Below are 18,473 nucleotides of genomic sequence, written 5' to 3'. Positions count from 1 at the left end.
GTTATTCTCACTTAATCCTCACACTAGCCCTCCGAGAGTGGACATCTTTGTATTAGTTAGATTCAATCAGAAGCAAAATCACTATGACTATTATAGACTAGGAATTTATTATAGGAGTAAGATTTTACATGGTTGTGGAAGAAGATGGAGAAATAAGGCCCTGAAAGGGGTAGTAGGTGGATCAGGGAAGAGTCACTGACAAGCTCTCCTGAGGCACTGGCACAGGTGGACAAGTGAGACCTTGCAGGGGAATCTGGAGAGCCAGGCGCATCCAGCTGCCAGAATGCAACTGGAAGGCTGTTGTTCGTACATCCATTGGTGGGTCTGGTGTCACTAGAGCAAGAAATAAAAAGAACTTGGATTCGAAGTATATGGGAGATTAAGGGCAAGCTAGACTCTCACAGTAACTCTACCCTTGTCTCTTACCTCCTGTGCCCACAACCAGGGCAATTGCTACTGCTTCACTTCCACCTTAGAGATCTCACACAGATTTCTTTAGCTTCAGACCATATAAAAAAGGGGATTCTGGGAAACAGTTCTTGCTTAGCCAAGTTAAACACAGTATAAAACCACCACAGTGATTATTGTCGTTTTACTCAGAGAAGGTAAGTAACTTAACTCCTAGGCTCACGTATCAGGTAAGTGTCTTGAAACCCTATACTTGTTCAGCAGTACCATTCTGCCCATATTTAAATCCCTTAGTTTAGTTCTCCGTGGTCCAGTGCCAGCGTAGCTTTGTAGATACACATGTGAGAGATCCCTTCCATGTGCTCTAGGTTGCAGAGAAAATGTATTCTCCAAATGTTCTTAACATGCCTTCTCACCCCTGGACTTTGCTAATGTTGTTTTTCCTGTACTTGAAATGCTTCCCCTTTACTTGCTTTTCTTCATTTACCTTTTCTTAAACTTCAAATTTTACCCATCTTTTTATGCCTAGTTTCACTGTCACATTCTTTGTAAAATCTTTCATTGTTTGTCCCCCCTAGCCCTAAGCAATTTCTCCCTTTTCTATATTTCCGTAATACTTGGTTCGTACCATTTACTTCTGTTTATCTTCTCTGCTAGGTTGTAAGCTGATCGTGTCTTATTTATGTCATACTCCATATGCCCTTGAATATTGTAGTTGTTCAGTACATATTCGATGAGTTAGTTACACTTTTATTCCACTCTGCATCCCAAAGCTGGGAAGGCTGAATTTAGAATGTATACTTCTGCTACAGTTTGATGTTAATCAAGTTTCGTGTGCTTTTTGTCCTAATTCTGCAGTCTAAATGCTACTTAATATACTGTTTTCTTTTTCTTTTTAACTCAACTGCTGTTCTCCAACACCTGCTTAGCCTGGAGTCCAATTGTCAAGAAAACTAAATAGGCACATTGTACCCTTCTAGGCCATGATTATCAAATGTTATGATTCTGTTTATCCTAGTGATTCTTTTATGATAGTACAGTTTTAGGCGAAAATGTTCATGTGTTTTTGAAGAATTAGATTTTTCTACTTCGCTAGGATTGAAACTACTTTTCTTTTTGAGATTCATAATGTTAAAAGTTCAGATATATTAATTTGATTCCATGATTCTTTTAGAATATCTCTACTCCTTAATCCAGAAGAGAAGTATTAAACTTTACTTGGCCTGATTTTGTCTAAACATTCAACTCCCTTGAATCTACCTCACTTTACCTTTTTCATGTGGTGTTTAAGAGTAAAATGGTGTACTTATTTGTGTACTTGTTTACTTAGCTTTCTACTTTAGCTGTATGTTTGTTGACCATCTTAAATTACACATTTCAGAGCACACAGATTCTTTCAAATTATTTGGTATATACAAATAGATACTAAGAGAATGCTTAAAAACAAGCTTTAAAACCTTATGGGAACAATAAGTTAAACATAAATAAAGCATAGCAAACAGAACCAATGTCAGTAACACCTCCTTTACCCTGCAACTGGAAGAAGAACTGGGGTAGGTTGTAAAGAGAGAACCAGTCCCTCCCAGATGTGGTTTTTTTATGACTGTGTATTCTCTGTACATTAATTATTCACATAACTGAAGCATTTCACTTCAGGTGGCAAACTTTCAGCAATTCCAGGTGGAAATCTTTCTCTTATTTGAATGTGCCTTAATATTCTTATACTCTTATGCCTTCGATAAAGAAGGTTATTTTCATAACCTTCTTCAACCAGGGCATAATGAACAGAATTTAATCTTTTCTTGATGAATTCAGATCATTATTATGAAAAGGAATTCTTAAATTGTACTTTAATATATATAGTGATGTAACATTCTCGAAGTTTTTTGAAGCTTGTAGGAATCATTGACCTAATCCTATTTAGCCCCAAAAGGATATTCTAGTTGAGTTCTTGTGCCTGCTTTTTCTTACTGTTCTTGTTGTCAGAATGTTACCTGTTTTTTCTTGCTGTTTTTATGTCTGCCTCTAACACTCTTCTAACATCCTACTTTTAGTCCAGGTTTTTAGAACTGTTTTTTAAAAATTGTTTAGACGGGAACCTCTCAGGGGTAAATGTTGATAAGTGAATTTTAGCTTAAAGAATAGACTTTGTAGTGACTGTGTTTGGCTACTCCGAGACCAAGCTTACTTCAGAAGTTGTCATTTTCAAAATCTGGTCATCTGGGCTAAGTAAAGAGCATTTTTATTTTGAATTGTGCCAGTTTGCTTTAAAAAATCTGAACAGTTATTTTGGAGAGTAACAATTAAATGTGTCTTTATTTCTTCGTAGATAGTTTTAAAGATTATGTACTTTCTCTTAGAGGCTTTATATTTAATGATGTAATAATACCTGAAGTCATGGCCAACTTCTCATGAAAGAGAAATTTAAACTAGTAGGTCATTGAAGGGGAAATAAGATTGATAGTTGCTGAACAGAAATTATTCTAAAAGGTTATGATAAATTTGTTTTACTTTTGTTTTAATTCACTCATGACTAACATAGATCTCCCTTTTTTTTCCATTGGGAAAAATTCTGAAGACTAAATAGTTCTTACAGTGTGACCCTTTTATTTATTTATTTATATTTTTTGACAGTGAACCTTTTAATGTGATAGCTGCCTTGCATTTTCTAGAGAGAATGCTCACTTTTACTTTGCCAGAGAATACAGCCAAGATTTGTAACACCAAAAGGAAAGTTACAGGATGAGGCATATTAGGAACAATCTATTTAAAGAGATGGAATTAATAAAAATCACTAGGTCAAGTTGTAATAAATTGGAAATATAAGTATTTTCACATTGTTTGGAGTTGACAGCAGATAACGCCAATGGAAAGTGGTGGGGGTTTTTTTGTTGTTGTTTTTTCCTTTATGGAAAAATACTGACTTTTCATTTCCCAAGGAAAGTAATTACCTTTGTGTCTATATTGGTTCTATTGATGCTATAACATTTTAATAAACTTAGGGGGTATAAAACAACACAAATTTATTCTCTTACAGTTCCAGAGGCCAGAAGTCTGAACTGCATCTTACAGGGCTTCAAATCAAGATGTCAGCAGGGCAGGTTTTTTCTGGAGGCTCCAGGGGATAGTCTGTTCCTTTGTCTCTTTCAGCTTCTGGTGGCTGCTGACATTCTTTGACTTCTTGTCTCATCACTTTAGTCTCTGCTTCCATAGTCATAATGCCTCCTCTTTGATTGTAGTTTAATTTCCCTCTGCCCCCCTTTTATAGGGACACTTGTGGTTACACTTAGGGTACATCCCATCCAGGATGATCTCCCCGTCTCAAGATCCTTAACTTCCATCACATTTGCAGAGTCCTTTATGCCATATAAGGTAGCATGCCCATGTTCAGGGATTAGGACCTGGATATCACTGGGGGGCATTAGTCAGTCTACCATTGTGAGCATGGACATGTATTGTGCATCTACTTCCAGATACAGTTTTCTTCTCTACACTACCCCCATCCCCAACATACATACACACACACACACACACACACACACACACACACACACTCTCTCTCTCTCTTTCCCTTTGCTGAAACTTTTCTTCCTTAAATTTCTTAAGCTGACATATAAGCTTCTAGTTTATGTTATATGTGTGAAAATCAGTCTGCAGCTTTAGGCAGATGGAACTTCAATTCATAAGCAATACACTGTCTTTAAGGGAATTAAAATCAGACTCAGGTGATAGAGTAGTAGACGGAGTAGGAGTTCTAGATTTTAGTTTCAACTCTCCCATTAACCATATAATTTTGAACTACTTTCTAAATCTTTTCAATTAAAAATTGTTCTTACAGCTTTAAATTATTTAAAAATTTTTTCTATTTCATCAAGTTCATATTGAAGACTCCAGTGCTTAGTGGTTATTTTAAATAGTGAAATTAAGGTAAATAAAATAGTGAAATAAAAGTAAAATTGTCTTTTAATTTTACTTTTATTTCACTATTTTCTAGAGTTATTTAACCATTTTTTTCTTCAATCATTTCATATTATTTTCCTAGACATCTAATAAGTTTAAAGTATTGTGTGGTTTTAATTAACAGGAGGATCAACTTTTTGTGGCATTGCATCACTGTGCCTGATGGGTAAACTAGAAGAAGTTTTTTCAGAAAAAGAATTGAACAGGATAAAGAGGTGGTGTATAATGAGACAACAGAACGGTTATCATGGAAGACCTAATAAGCCTGTTGACACCTGTTATTCTTTTTGGGTGGGAGCAACTCTAAAGGTAAGAGAAATAATAAAAATGAGAAGCCCTTACTCTTTGTTAATAAAAAAACTGTGTTTAAAGGGTTTGGTCTTTGTAATGTTCATTAAATATTGTTAGGTTTAGGGCAAAAGGTTTTTCCTGTTGCTCTGGCAAAGCTAGTCTCTGTATGGTTTTTCCACAGAATTCAGTTATCTGTTGTTCTACTTAAAAATTTTCTATTCTTATAAAGCTATAGTGTCCCAGAACCTATGTAAGAAAGTAGGTGTAATGTCATAAAAAATTTGTACCTGAAACTGATTGGTGGTCTATCTAGTGGGGAGATCTGTCTGAACATAGCAGTAAAGGGTTTATGGAAAAATGTAATCTTAAAAGATAAACCATGGGTCATTCCTTTAAAAACCATCTAAGGTTTTCTATTTTGTATTAATTTATTTGTGTAAGCCTTCTGAAATGTATTGATTAATATGTTCATACATTTTCCCCATCTCTGCTACCTTTTTGATGTACCTAAATACATAAGCTTATTAGCCATTGAGTACCCACAAGTTTTCAATACCTTAAAATTGCCTTTTTTGCCTTTAAAACGTATCACCTAGACCTGATATTCAGGAATCTAACAAAAGTCTATGTTCATCATCTATACACAGTAAGTCCCCTGCATTGTGAACAAGTTGCGTTCCGAGAGTGCGTTCATAAGTCCAATTTATTCGTGAGTCTATCAGAGTTAGCCTAGGTACCCAACTAACACAATCGACTGTATACTACTGTACTGTAATAGGTTTATAATACTTTTCACACAAATAATATGTAAAAAAACAAACACAAAAAGTAAAACATTTTTAATCTGACAGTACAGTACTTTGAAAAGTACAGTAGTACAGTACCACAGCTGGCACACAGGGGCTGGCATCGAGTGAACAGGTAAGAAGAGCTACTGACTGGAGGAGGGAGAGGAGGTGGGAGATGGTAGAGCTGAAGGATTGTCAGCAATAGGAGACGGAGGGCAAGCTGCAATGTCACTCACGCCTGACGTGGATGGCACAGGTTCTGGTTCCTTGCTGGATTCAGTTCTATCTACCCTCTTGAAAAAATGATCCAGTGATGTCTGGGTATTAGCTCTTTTTTTCTCATCATAGATGACACGCTGGCACTGGATTGCATTCTGAACGGCTGCTGCAACCTTTGTGTACCGTTCTACATTCGGGTCCTGTGCCTCCTCAAATAAAGAAAATCCCCTTGCTATTTCCTGCATCATGAATCTCTTTGGTTCTTCAGTTACTACTTCTTTCTCTTGTCTCTCTTCATCCTTTCTCTGGGCCTCCAGTTCCATCAGGTCTTCATTAGTAAAACTCTCATGTTGCACAGCAAGGAATTCAATGGAGTCGTCCCCTTGCAGATCTAGCTTGAAATAAAGATACTGTACTTCTGTACTCTATACAATACTGTACAGTAGAGTACACAAAAAGCACAACCACTTGTAGAGGATGCAAGCATTTGACAATGTACGCCAGACATGTGAACTGACTTAGGCGATTGGACATGTGAATGCACGTTCGCATCTTTGAATGTTTACAACTTGAAGGTTCGTATGTGGGGACTTACTATAATATCCGAATTTTTTCTCTTAAACAAAATTCATACATGTGGTTGAAGTGAATTGGGAAAATAGAACAATTTAAAATGAAGGCAGTAGCCTCTGTCTCTCTTCTCACTTCTAGTGCCATTCCTCAGGTGCACCATTTTAATTTTTTTAATTATGAAAAATTTCCAACATACTCAAAAGAAGAGAGAATAGTATATAATGAACCCTTAATATGTTCATCAACCAATCTCAACAGTTTTCATCCCAAAGCCAGCCTTCGTTCATCCATATACCTACCCACTTCCCTCACCCTCACTGACTAATATTTTAAAGCAAATCCCAGATACCATTTTTAATATTATCTGGAAATTTTTCAGTATAATTGCTAAACAAAAATAGCTTTTAAAAAAATGGAACCGTAATATTATCACTTCTAAGAAATCAGCCATAATTCTTTATCATTAAATATCAAGTCAGGATGATATATATTTCCTATTGCATCACATCAAGAGGCATATAATATAATCTCTGGCTGTCTCTCCTTTTGATCAAGGGGCTCCAGAGTTGTCAAAACGGATTCATCCATTATAAAGTTCCCCATCAGCCTTCTTTGTTCACTTTTTTTTATGGTGTTAAAATATATGTAATGTAATGAAGTTTAACTATTTATAAGTGTACAAATCACAGTGTTTTGTAACCATTACCACTGTCTATACCCCAAACATTTTCATCATCCTAAACTGTGCTCATTAAACAGTAACTCCCCATTCTCCCATCCCTCCAGCCCCTGCTAACCTCTATTCTACTTTTTGTCTCTGTGAATTTACTTATTCTAGGTACATCATATAAGTAGAATCATATAATCTACTGTGTCCTGTGTCTGGCTTATATTTCTCAAGCTCCATCCGTATTGTCACATATATCAAAATTTCATTCCTTCTTATGGTTGAGTAAATATACCTGTTGTATGTATATACCACATTTTGTTTTTCTGTTCATCTGTTGATGGACACTTGGATTGCTTTCACCTTTTGGCTATTGTAAATATGGTGGCAGTGAGCACTGGTGTAAAATAAATATCTGTTTCTGGATAATTACTAAAGAGTGGAATCGGTGGATTACATGGTAATTACATGTTCTACTTTTTGAGAAACCACCAAACTGTTTTCCACAGTGGCTGCAGCATTTTACGTTCCCACTAGCAATGTATAAGGCTTCCAATTTCTCTACGTTCTCACCAATACTTGGTTTTTCTGTTTTTTTTTTTTTTATAATACCATCCTAATGGCTATGTGGTGACATCCCACTGTGGTTTTGATTTGCATTTCCCTAATGATTAGTGATATTGAGCATCTTTTGATGTGCTTATTGGCCATCCTGTGTATCTTCTTTGGAGAAATGTCCAATTTATCTATTTTTTCTTTTGTTGCCCTTGCTTTTGGTTGTTATTCCATGAAATCATTGCCAAATCCAGTGTTATGAAGATTTTCCCTGATGTTGTATTCCAACGGTTTTATAGTTTTAGTTCTTTTTTTTTTTTTTTTTTTTTTTGGTATGCGGGCCTCTCACTGTTGTGGCCTCTCCCCTTGCGGAGCACAGGCTCCGGACGCGCACGCTCAGCGGCCATGGCTCACGGGCCCAGCTGCTCCGTGGCATGTGGGATCTTCCCAGACCGGGGCACGAACCCGCGTCCCCTGCATCGGCAGGCGGACTCTCAACCACTGTGCCACCAGGGAAGCCCCATAGTTTTAGTTCTTGAGCTTAGGTCTTTGATCCACTTTGAGTTGATTTTTGTATATGGTATAAAGCAAGAGCTTCAGCTTCATCCTTTCACATGTGGACATCCAGCTTTCCCAATACCATTTGTAGTTTTTTACCCGTTAAATGGTCTTGGCACCATTGTCAATAATCATGTTTATTTCTAGGCTCTCCATTGTATTGCATTGGTCCTTACTGTTTTAATTACTGTAGCTTTGTAGTAAGTTTCAACATCAGGAAGTATGAGTCCTCGACATTTTTCTTTTTAAAGATTGTTTTGGCTCTTGAGGGCCCCTTGCAATTTCATGTGAATTTAAGGATTAGCTTTCCCATTTCTTAGGAAAAAGGCTGTTGAAATTTTGATAGAGTTTACATTGAATCTGTAGATTGCTTTGAGTAGTGTTGACATCTTAACAGTGTCAGGTCTTCCTATCCATGATTATGGAATGTTTATCCATTTATTTAGATCTTTAATCTTTCACCATTGTTTTATAGGTTTCTGCATACAGATCTTTCACCTGCTTAGATAGGTTTATTCCTAAGTATTTAAATTCTTTTGGAAGCTATTATGAGTGGAATTGCTTTCTTAGTTTCCTTTTGGATTGTCTGTTGCTGATGTATAAAAGCTTCATCATCTTCTTATGGAATGGTTTTAGCAGCCATTGAGGATCATTACTTAGGTCCATTATGTCATTGGGGGTTGCTAAATGGTGATATTCTATCATTCCCTCTAAATTTATTAACTAGGATTCTTTTATAAAGAAGAATTTCACTTTAACTTAAGGTATGGTTGTACAGAGTAAGGCAGATGATTCTTTCTCTTAATTTTAATGTTCATTCAGTCAGTGAGTTGGTTCCCTAGCATCCTCTAAAGTTTTCCAATAAAATAATTGGGTTTTAGGGTTTTTTCTTTTTTACCCTTTGAGTATCACTGTGAACTCATAGATTTTAATACATTTTATCCATTTTATTCCATTACATTGTTCTTTTTAATGCTCAAATTGTCCCACCTTTAGCCAGTAGGAGCCCCTTCAAGTTGTTTCTTGAGTCTTTTTGATATGACCTTGGTGGTCTTTGACAACTTTCTAAAGGCAACTACTTTTAAACCTTTTTAAAAATTTTAACTCTTATGGATAACTTTAAATAATAACTTTAAATATGCTGATTTCGTGACTTAACACCTTTAGGCATTATCCCAGCTATGAAAACATATTCCCAACTATGAAAAATGAAGATTTGGCCTCCCCTTTTTCCAGCAAATTGTTACTGGTATATATTTTTTTTAGTTCTGAACCATTTCTCTTCCTCTCCCTTCTAAACCTTTCAGTTTACCTTTACTTTTACAGTGTCAACTTAGGTAACATTCATATTTTGTTCAGTAACAATGATCAAATATTTTATGCTTTGTCTGTAGGTTGATTTTAAAATTTGAAAACCAACAATCACATATTAGGGCTGTATAAATATTTTTTATTGCTAAACCAAGTACAGTGTTAAGATTATTGTTCCTTCTTTCTATGTAATGACCTATGTGCTACTTGATGAAAAATGTTTCTAGCATCAGGAGTCTAAAGAGTCTCTGCTTATATTCTATTAATTAAACCAAATGAATGAATAAGTTGGTTTCTTATTTGTACCATAACCTTATTATTGGTTTTGTTTCTTTTTTTGAGAAATAATGCTTCTTTATTAATCATTAATACCTTTCGTGGCTCTCTGATTTATTGACACACTTTCAGCTGCTTTGTGACACTTCTTGAACTTTCATATCCACTGCTCACCACCCCACAACCCCGTTCTCTTCACAGTTTGACAATCCTTTATTTTTTTCTATTGAATGGGATCTTCAGAGAAAGGACAAATACATGTCCTAAATCTTTAAGCTACATAATTTTTTATGCTAAAATTGTATTTGTCTCACCTTGTATCTTTCCTAATTAAAGAGCTTTAATTTTTTTTACTATTCTCAAACAAAACTGTCTCTAGCACGTGGTTAATAATTTTTGTTGCTCTTTTTTGAAATATTTTTAGTTTTCATTACCAGCGATTTGTAACTAATAGTTCAAAAGCCTGTCATAAGAGTTAGAATATAGGTTAATAAAATTCCCTTTTAAAAATAACTGATGAAGTTGAACATACTGGGATGTTGTGTTTTGAATGTAGCTAAATGTGATGCAGAGGAGTCAGTTGGGTATGGTTCAAAAGAAGGAAATAATGAGTGGGTCAAGAAAAGGAGAGTATATTTGATAAGATGATAAAAAAAAGGTTAATGTGGTTGAGAATTTTAAATGCTCAAGCCCCCTAGGCTTGCTCTGAGAGCCTTACTTAATTAGAGAAAAGCATATTTAAATTACATATATCTGAAAATTGAGCCAAAGGTCAGTATGAAAGTTTTATGTCAATAAATTTATATTTGTCATGTCATTTCAGCTTCTGAAAATTTTCCAGTATACTAACTTCGAGAAAAATAGAAATTATATCTTATCAACTCAAGATCGCCTCGTAGGGGGATTTGCCAAGTGGCCAGATAGTCATCCAGGTAATTTATTTTTTGTATAAATCCAGAGCAACTTTTGTTTATTTTTTTAGTAGATCTTCAAGCATCTTTGTCAGAAAGGGCATATGATAGAAAATATAGGCACAGTTGTAAACTTACTTTAAATAATGTTTTTAAAAAGGTAAATTGTTTAAGTTTACGGTAGATTTAGGGTCTTTGGGGTGTAAAGGAAGGATTTGATTATCAAGATGTATTGGTATAGTTTGCCCTTTTTCCCATATATTTCACTTAGCAGTGTTTCGTTTTGTTGTGGGCAGTAAGGCAAATGGTCTGAATGGTCCCTGTCCAAAATAGAATTGGTTCATCCAAGATCTTTAGGATTACTAGCTATCACTTGAGCTCTGCAGAATAAATTAGTCTTAAATCCAAAAGGGAGCTAGTTCTTACCCTTTTCATAAGTCATTAAATCAGAAATCTCAAATCCTGAATACAGGTGTCCCTCACTGTCCATACTCTTATTCTCTGAATTTTGGCAGATTCAGGTTATTTTATTAGATGAATACTTTTGCTATATGAACTCTCAAACCATTCACTCTCTCAAACTCAGGAACCGAATAGATTCAGACAATACAATATTCCATGCTTTCCCAGCTCAAGAAAGGCATAGATGTGAAGAACAGAGGATTCTTGTATTTTATAAGTAGTTTTAAAAGGGTTCTTCAGAAATAATGACATTTCTTCAAAATATCTGGATAATTCTGCTATTTTCCAAACCTAGACAGGCCATAGTCTAAGCTGCATGCTCTAATATAATAAAGTCAGTAACTACATGGATGCTATCTACAGACCCCTCAGGCCTGGCCTGCCAACACAGCTCATCATCTCCATGCTCTGCCCTGCCCCAAAATTTTGGTGGCACTAGGCCCAAGTTCAGGCCTAGGATTCTGCAGATGTCTTACCAGTCTTCCTCTAGTCCAGTGCCCCTCCTAGTGACACTTTTGTGTGTGTGTATATACATTTGCTTAAATGAGAGGAAAGGGGCCAAAGCTCTTTTCAGACTCCCAAAGGGATCTCTGATGCAAAAGAGAACCTCTAATCTAAACTCTTCTGTTAAGTCTGTTAAAATTGTTCAAAGACTTTCTTAGCACTCAGAGTCAGTTGGCATGGCACACAAGGCGCTCCCAAGATTTGGCTCCTCTCCCACCGCTAGCATCGTTCTCCAAGCTGCTTGCCCTTCCCCCTTAGGTTTCACCTGCAGCAAAATGAATTTATTTATAGCTTCCAAAAAACTCAATTCAAGACTTTGTTAAAAATAAGTCAGAACACTGACACTTTTGATAAGCAAATTGACCAAGTATTAGCTATAAATATATGACACTAGATTCAAGGAATGATTGTTTTTGCAACATTGCAGTAGTACCATGGTTTTTATTATTAGCCTAGAACCTCTTCACCTCCTGTCGTCATAGAACAGTTACGGTCAGAATATGTACCTGAATCGAAATACAAATAAGGGGCTCATGGAATCATGTTTTTTTACCTGAAGTGAGCAGGAATATTTCCTGACATCCATATTTACATGCATTTTCATGCAAAATATGTTTCTTTTTAAAAATATGTACAATGCTTTTAATTTCTAAAGCAAAATAATATTTTTAAATTTTGGTATCTATAACTCATAGCTGTAAATATGTTTGAAAAGTGCCTCAAGAAAACAATTATGTTGGTATTGATTCCATTGTTTTCAATCAGTACATGGTACTATTTAAAAAATAGTGTACTGTTTTAACAAATAATGGGAAAAGGGAAATGACAGTCGCTTGAAAAGCATTTGTTATATATAAACATATTGAGATACGTTTTGATTTTTTATAATAGCTTTTTTAAAAGAAAAATCTTGGAGGTTTTTTCTAGAGAGATCAGTTGTTAAGTTTAACATTTGAGTAAATACTTGGATGTAATATTTTTTATAGATATGTTACAGTGTCTTCAGATCCTGTACATTACAGAGCATAGGAAGTCTTTGTATGATAAATTGAATTTATGTGGAAAAGATCTGTTCGCAGAGCTGTTATAAAAATCATTTTAGTAAGAGGTTTTAAAATTAGCTTATTCTTGGTTCTAATAAATCAATCTAGTAGCACATTTGACACACAGAGCTTTTATGTACATTTATAGGAAAAACTTATGAAAAGAATGAAGTTTTATTATGAGGTAAATATATAGTTCAACATCGACAGTGCTTGAATATGTCACCACCTACAGACAGAGTATTTTTAAAACTTTATTTGTTTTTGAGGATTGAAACATTTAACTTCTATTTCATTTGCTTTTACAAAAAATCCTTTTGAGAAAAAAACTTAATCTTACATTACTGGAAAGTGTAAGATCCTATTTTATTTATTCTAAGTGTATTTTCTATTGCATTCTTTTCCTAGAGAAGTTTCCTTATTTCTACACAATAAAATTTAATGTTGTTTAATTTTAGAAAAACTGCAAGAAAACTATAATAGTATAGGAAAAATCAAGTTTATTTTTTGTGGTCTGAAAATTAGAGGAACATGAGCTAGAAGAAACCTAAGTATTTTCTGAAAAAGACATAAAAGGGGATTAACATGGACCTTCATTGGTGAAATAACTTTTTCACAAATAACATTGAGTAAGCACAACCATCATTCCTTTTTTGAAAAGTAAATGATACTTTTGTAAGTAAAACTTTCTTTTTAATTCTTTTGACACAAAAGATGTTTTGAACTTTAATAGCTCATGAGACCATAAATGATGACGAACTCAAAAACAGAAAAAAATTTTGACTGCTACAAAATCTGCTTTTTGTAGTGTTCCCATAACTGCAGAGCTCTCAGCTCTTTCAGAAGTCATATAAGGCTCTCAGGCAAGCAACAGCCGTGCGATTTCAGTGGCCATTTAATGGAAGAAAGTTGCTGCCCCCTGAAAGATGGGAAACAGTAGTGAGGCCACTGTAGAAGAATTGTTATGGTATGAACACTCACATTATTATGACCAAATAGAATGTGTGAGTTTGTTTTTATTGTCAGGTCAGATATTTTTAGAATGACTGACATTACCTGAAATAGGGAAATTAAATATGGTAACAGCATTCCAGAATGGATTATTTTGCCTAAGCTTCTTTCATTTAACATAGTATTGTCATCGTATATGGTTTAGGAACTGTCAGAGATAAAACTTAGGGGGGAAGGCTAATGCTACTTACATTCTGAGGTTTATTTTCACTTTTAAGAAAAAAATTTCTGTTTATGATATAAAAAGCTCCTTGTTTCTGTAGTAAGCAAAAGGGAAAAACCCATTAGAGTGAGAAGTCTTATATCACTGGTACTCTTCCTTTTTGTTCTTTAATCACAGAGGATGTTGGTAATGTCACTTCTTCAGCTAGGAACTGTTCTCCTTTGTTAGTGATGTTTTCTTGAATAATGTATCATCTGATTTTGATGACCTGGTTTTTAAAAATTTGGGGTTTGAGACTTTGAGAAAGCAAATATTTCAAAAACTGTATTTAGTATTTTTCTAAATTTATTTTTAATGTAGTGATGGGCTTATAAGTAGCTAAAATATTTTATACAAATAAGAATGCCTGTTGTGATAAAACTGCCTTATTTTCAGATGCTTTGCATGCATACTTTGGAATTTGTGGCCTGTCACTAATGGAGGAAAGTGGCATTTGTAAAGTTCATCCTGCCCTGAACGTAAGCACACGGACTTCTGAGCGCCTTCGAGATCTCCATCAGAGCTGGAAAACCAAGGACTCTAAACAGTGCTCAGAGAATGTACACATCTCCACATGACTAACTTTAGATTGGGAGGGTGGGGGGGATTTGTAGCCTAACTGTAGCTCAAGGTTAAAAGCCATGTATAACCAAGTGTGCTCTTTTTTTTAAGAGGTAAAGTCTTACAATCGAATCTTGTGCTGATGTCACTTTGGTATATGGTCTTGAGCCAGTAGCCTTCGTACTAGGTTTCAAGGAAATCTTTGTTGAAGTTTGAACCACAGTGGACTCTGTTGTGGTTCTTAAATGTTTATATACTGTATTTCTAAGTTCTTTGAGGCAAACTAACTATATGTATGAAGGTTATCTTTTTAAAAAGCTCTTCAGTACAAAATTGTATCATAAATACAAATCTTCAAAAGAAGTTTACAGTTCACATAGCATTGATAATCTTCAGGTGAACACTTAGTGATCATTTAAAAAGTTTGACTGCTGATGGTAGAACATTGCTTTAATGAATTAAGTATCTGGGATTATTCTTTGAAAACAGATGATCCCATAATTTTTAAAAAGACTTATTTTGACTTAAGTAAAATGTGCCAATTAAACTTTTGTGGCCTATACAAATGAAATGAACTTCATAGCAAGAATGAATAGGCTTAACTAATACAATAATTTTCTAAAGGGAGATTGTTTTAAGAAGACTATTATGTAACTGAGGGACAAGTAATATAACTGTATGTGATTGTGAATGGGAAACTTTTGTGCTGTGTGGGTCATTTATTTTAGATGTTGCTGGGGTAAATAACAGTTATGTTTGATTTTAATCTCAAATCATTAGTTGCTTTTTTTTCCTTTCTGCAGAGAAAACAGTCTTATCTAGAAGGAAAGCCATTTAATGGTTTTGTTTCTTTTTCTGAGATATGTGATACTGTAAATTATACTTGTACTTTTATAACTGAGTTATTTTTAGCCATTTGGATTCTTACTTTTAGTTTGTTGCCCCAGTGTGTGTTAGCTGCTCTAATTTCAAACTGATGATTTTCTAGTTTTTTCAAATGAAATAAGTAAACATTTAAGTAAAAAAAATAGCACCACTCAAGTAAAGTTAATGGTGTAGCTCCATACACGGTCATTCATATTTTTGTATTTTCAGGTAAGTGGGAAGGAAATGTACCATTTAGGGGTTAAGGCCTGGGGTTTTGCTTTTCTTTGTTTTCTTCATTCTGTGACCTAGCTAATTGTAAAGGAGTTAGTATAAAATCTCATCTTTATTAGTAATCAATTTATCAATAAATTACATCTGTCACTGTTGCTCTATGACGTTCAAAGTTAGGAGAGTAGTGCTGAAATGGAGAAGGAAGTCTCTTCACCAGAGGGACTGGGTTTCATTTAAAGTCTTGGTGATAATAAATGTTGGATTATTAGTTTTACAAGTATCAGTATAAAAACTAAGTTACTAGTATCACTGTTTAGGTATTGAATATTTAAATTTTTATTTTAATTTCTTTCCTAGAGTGGAGAAAAAATACCCTTAAATAATGGTCCTTCCCAAAGGAAAACTAGTATATACTTGGAGAAATGATTCATTTATTATTGGCATGCTTAGTTTTAAACCTCAATTTGCCAAAGTCAAAACAGATTCTTTTTTAAATTAGAAATAAAATCAGTTTTCTGATGGTGGGGATCAAATAAGCCTAACAACAGATGTCATCCTTCCATGAGTTACTCCAGTTTGTATCAGTTTAAATTCTGACAAATTAAGACATCTACATCTCAAACTAACTCATTTCGTAGACATCAGGAGTTAAAATGGCATATATGTAACGGCTTTAGAACTATTTAAAAAGCCCCAATGTTTTTTTTTCCTGAATTGCCATTAGTGGTTGGAAGCTTAAATAGTTAGTCATAGTCATATGAAGGAGAATTCCAAGGTCAAAGTATTACAAAAAACTACTAAATATTTTCTAACTCCATGTGTAACTTAATAGCATAAGATTATATATTACAATATGATTCTAATTGATATACTCATGAGAGACCTCCTTGTGAAACTTTATGGACCAGTGAATGTTCACATTCAACAGCAGCATATTGACCAAAAAAATACCAGCCCATTGTGAATTGTGGAGAAACTATTCCCAACTTTTTCTAAATAGTTACCTACCAGAAAAGTATTAATAAAATAAATTATAAGCACTATTTCACATATATACTTGGTTCTTTAGCAGTGGTGATAGAATAAGAAGGGGAATATGAAGTCTCAGTAACTCTGTTCCCTGTGCTCTACGGCCAACTCCAGTATGGTATTTTTAGACTATGGTAGGAGAGACCTTGTTTTGAGCATATGCATGAAAACAAGGTTCATTAGGTCATATAACACAATTCAACCTATTATCTACAGTGCTTTTAGATTTGACCTATAATATGTATACATTTTAATTAGATCTTTAATTATTTATAAGTATTCAAATTAAAATAGAAGTTTTGCCAACAGTGGTACATAGTTTGAAACTGTTGGGCCTGATAATTTTGAGAGTCAGTATAGTAAGGAGGTGCTCTGGAGTCAGATGACTTGGGTTTAAATCCTAGATCTGCCAGTTCACCAGTGTAATCTTGGACCCTAACTTTCCCTTTGATAAAATGAGGGGGGAAAAATCTAACTCACAAGATTGAAGATCAAATGAGGTAATACATATAAAGTACTTAGCATAGTACTAAGTAAATAAATTCCTGAAATAAAGTAAATTCCTAATTATAATTTCTGTCATAACCATCATAAAATTGTTTTTAAAACCTCTCTTTTCTGTAATAGAGATCCCACAGAGTTTAAACTCGAGGAAGATGATGGCAGCATTGTAGTTTCTGAATCTCCCCATTCGAATCCAGAGTAACTAGGATAGCTATTCTACAAAACTAGATGACAGGGTGTCCCCATGAACTTCAGAACACAGTTTTATAAGGACAAACCACTGACCAACATAGTTTCAGCATCTGTGTGGGAGGAAGTGAGAGGCAGGCAGCTGGTTCCTGACAGCCTTGAGAATAGAACTGTAACATTGCCCCCAGTTTCTCACTAGAAAGTACAGTGGGCCAGTCTGAGAACAAAAGCTGAAACTGGGAGGGGTTCTACAGGTCCCCATTTGCAGGTAAGTGTTAGAGCAATATGATATGGTCTGATGATTGTGCTAGAGCAGTCTGGGCCCTGTCCTGTATACATCTTTAAACTAATTAAATGAAGCCTAGCTAGAATTAGAATCCAAATTGGACAGGATAGGTACAATAGAACAAAGAAAAGAGAGAGTCCAGATAAATGTTGGGAAGGAAAGTCAATATACCTAGACATTATATGTGGACATAGATAATCTTTTAAATCACTTTGTGAAAATGAAACAGGAACTTTAGGGCCATAGAGCAAAGAAAAGTCATCCTAGGGCACCCCTTCCTTCTAAACGTACAGGAAAACTAATTTCACCCCAAAACAAAACCAAAACCTGAGAAGGATTACAGTCAAAGCCCATTCAAAGTTGTTTTAAGAAATAAAAGAATAAGCAGCCCAATATCCCCACAGACATTGGAAGCACACCAGAAGGACATGACCACAAGACTGATGAAAACCTAGTATTTATTGATTTTTAAAAAGCCATTATGACAGGAAATTTATAGTTTTAGAGCAGTATCAATAAAAATGAGAAGAGCTAAGAATTACACAATCGAGTCTTAAAAACTGGAGGAAAAAGTAAACCAAAAGGAAGTAGAAGGAAGGGATTAATAAAAAGGGGGAAGGAGGGAAGACAAGATAGACAAACCACCAATCTTTTCAAGAAAAAAAGGGAGGAAGCAAAAACAAAAGTTTAAATGACAAGAGAAATAACCATAAAACAAAATTTTTCAAAATTATAACACTACTTTGAGTAATTTTATATAATAAATTAGAAAATAATAACCTTTCTTAGAAAAATGCCAATTGCTAAGATTACCGAAGTAGATACAGAAATTCAAAACAAATGGACTCTTTACAAAAAAAAAAAAAATCAGGCCCAGATTGTTTCAAGGGTATTTCTACCAAACTGTCATGTTTAAATAATCCTAATGTTGTTTAAACAATTCCAGGGGCTATAAAGAGACTCCTGAACCTCAAAGGGCAAAAAACACAAAAAAGGCTTCTAAATTCATTTTGTAAAGTGAACATGATAAGCATTGTTTCTAAAACCTGACAAAGTTTGTACCAAAG

General features: G+C 34.6%; 1 protein-coding gene across 1 annotated transcript in view; it reads left to right on the top strand.

The window, feature by feature from the left end:
• The window catches only part of PGGT1B (protein geranylgeranyltransferase type I subunit beta), a 67,082-nt gene extending 48,823 nt beyond the window's left edge, over positions 1–18,259 (top strand). Inside the window, exons 7-9 of the mRNA XM_059061886.2 lie at positions 4,493–4,677; positions 10,430–10,538; positions 14,136–18,259. Coding sequence (XP_058917869.1) covers positions 4,493–4,677; positions 10,430–10,538; positions 14,136–14,317 — 476 coding nt within the window. The 3' untranslated portion in view covers positions 14,318–18,259. The remainder of the gene's footprint in view (positions 1–4,492; positions 4,678–10,429; positions 10,539–14,135) is intronic.
• Positions 18,260–18,473: the final 214 nt, after the last annotated feature.

The sequence above is a fragment of the Kogia breviceps genome, chromosome 4, assembly GCF_026419965.1.
Source record: "Kogia breviceps isolate mKogBre1 chromosome 4, mKogBre1 haplotype 1, whole genome shotgun sequence".
In the NCBI taxonomy this organism is placed as follows: domain Eukaryota; kingdom Metazoa; phylum Chordata; class Mammalia; order Artiodactyla; family Physeteridae; genus Kogia; species Kogia breviceps.
The sequence above is the reverse complement of the archived record's forward strand: the minus strand, read 5'-3'. Positions and strand labels throughout refer to the sequence as shown.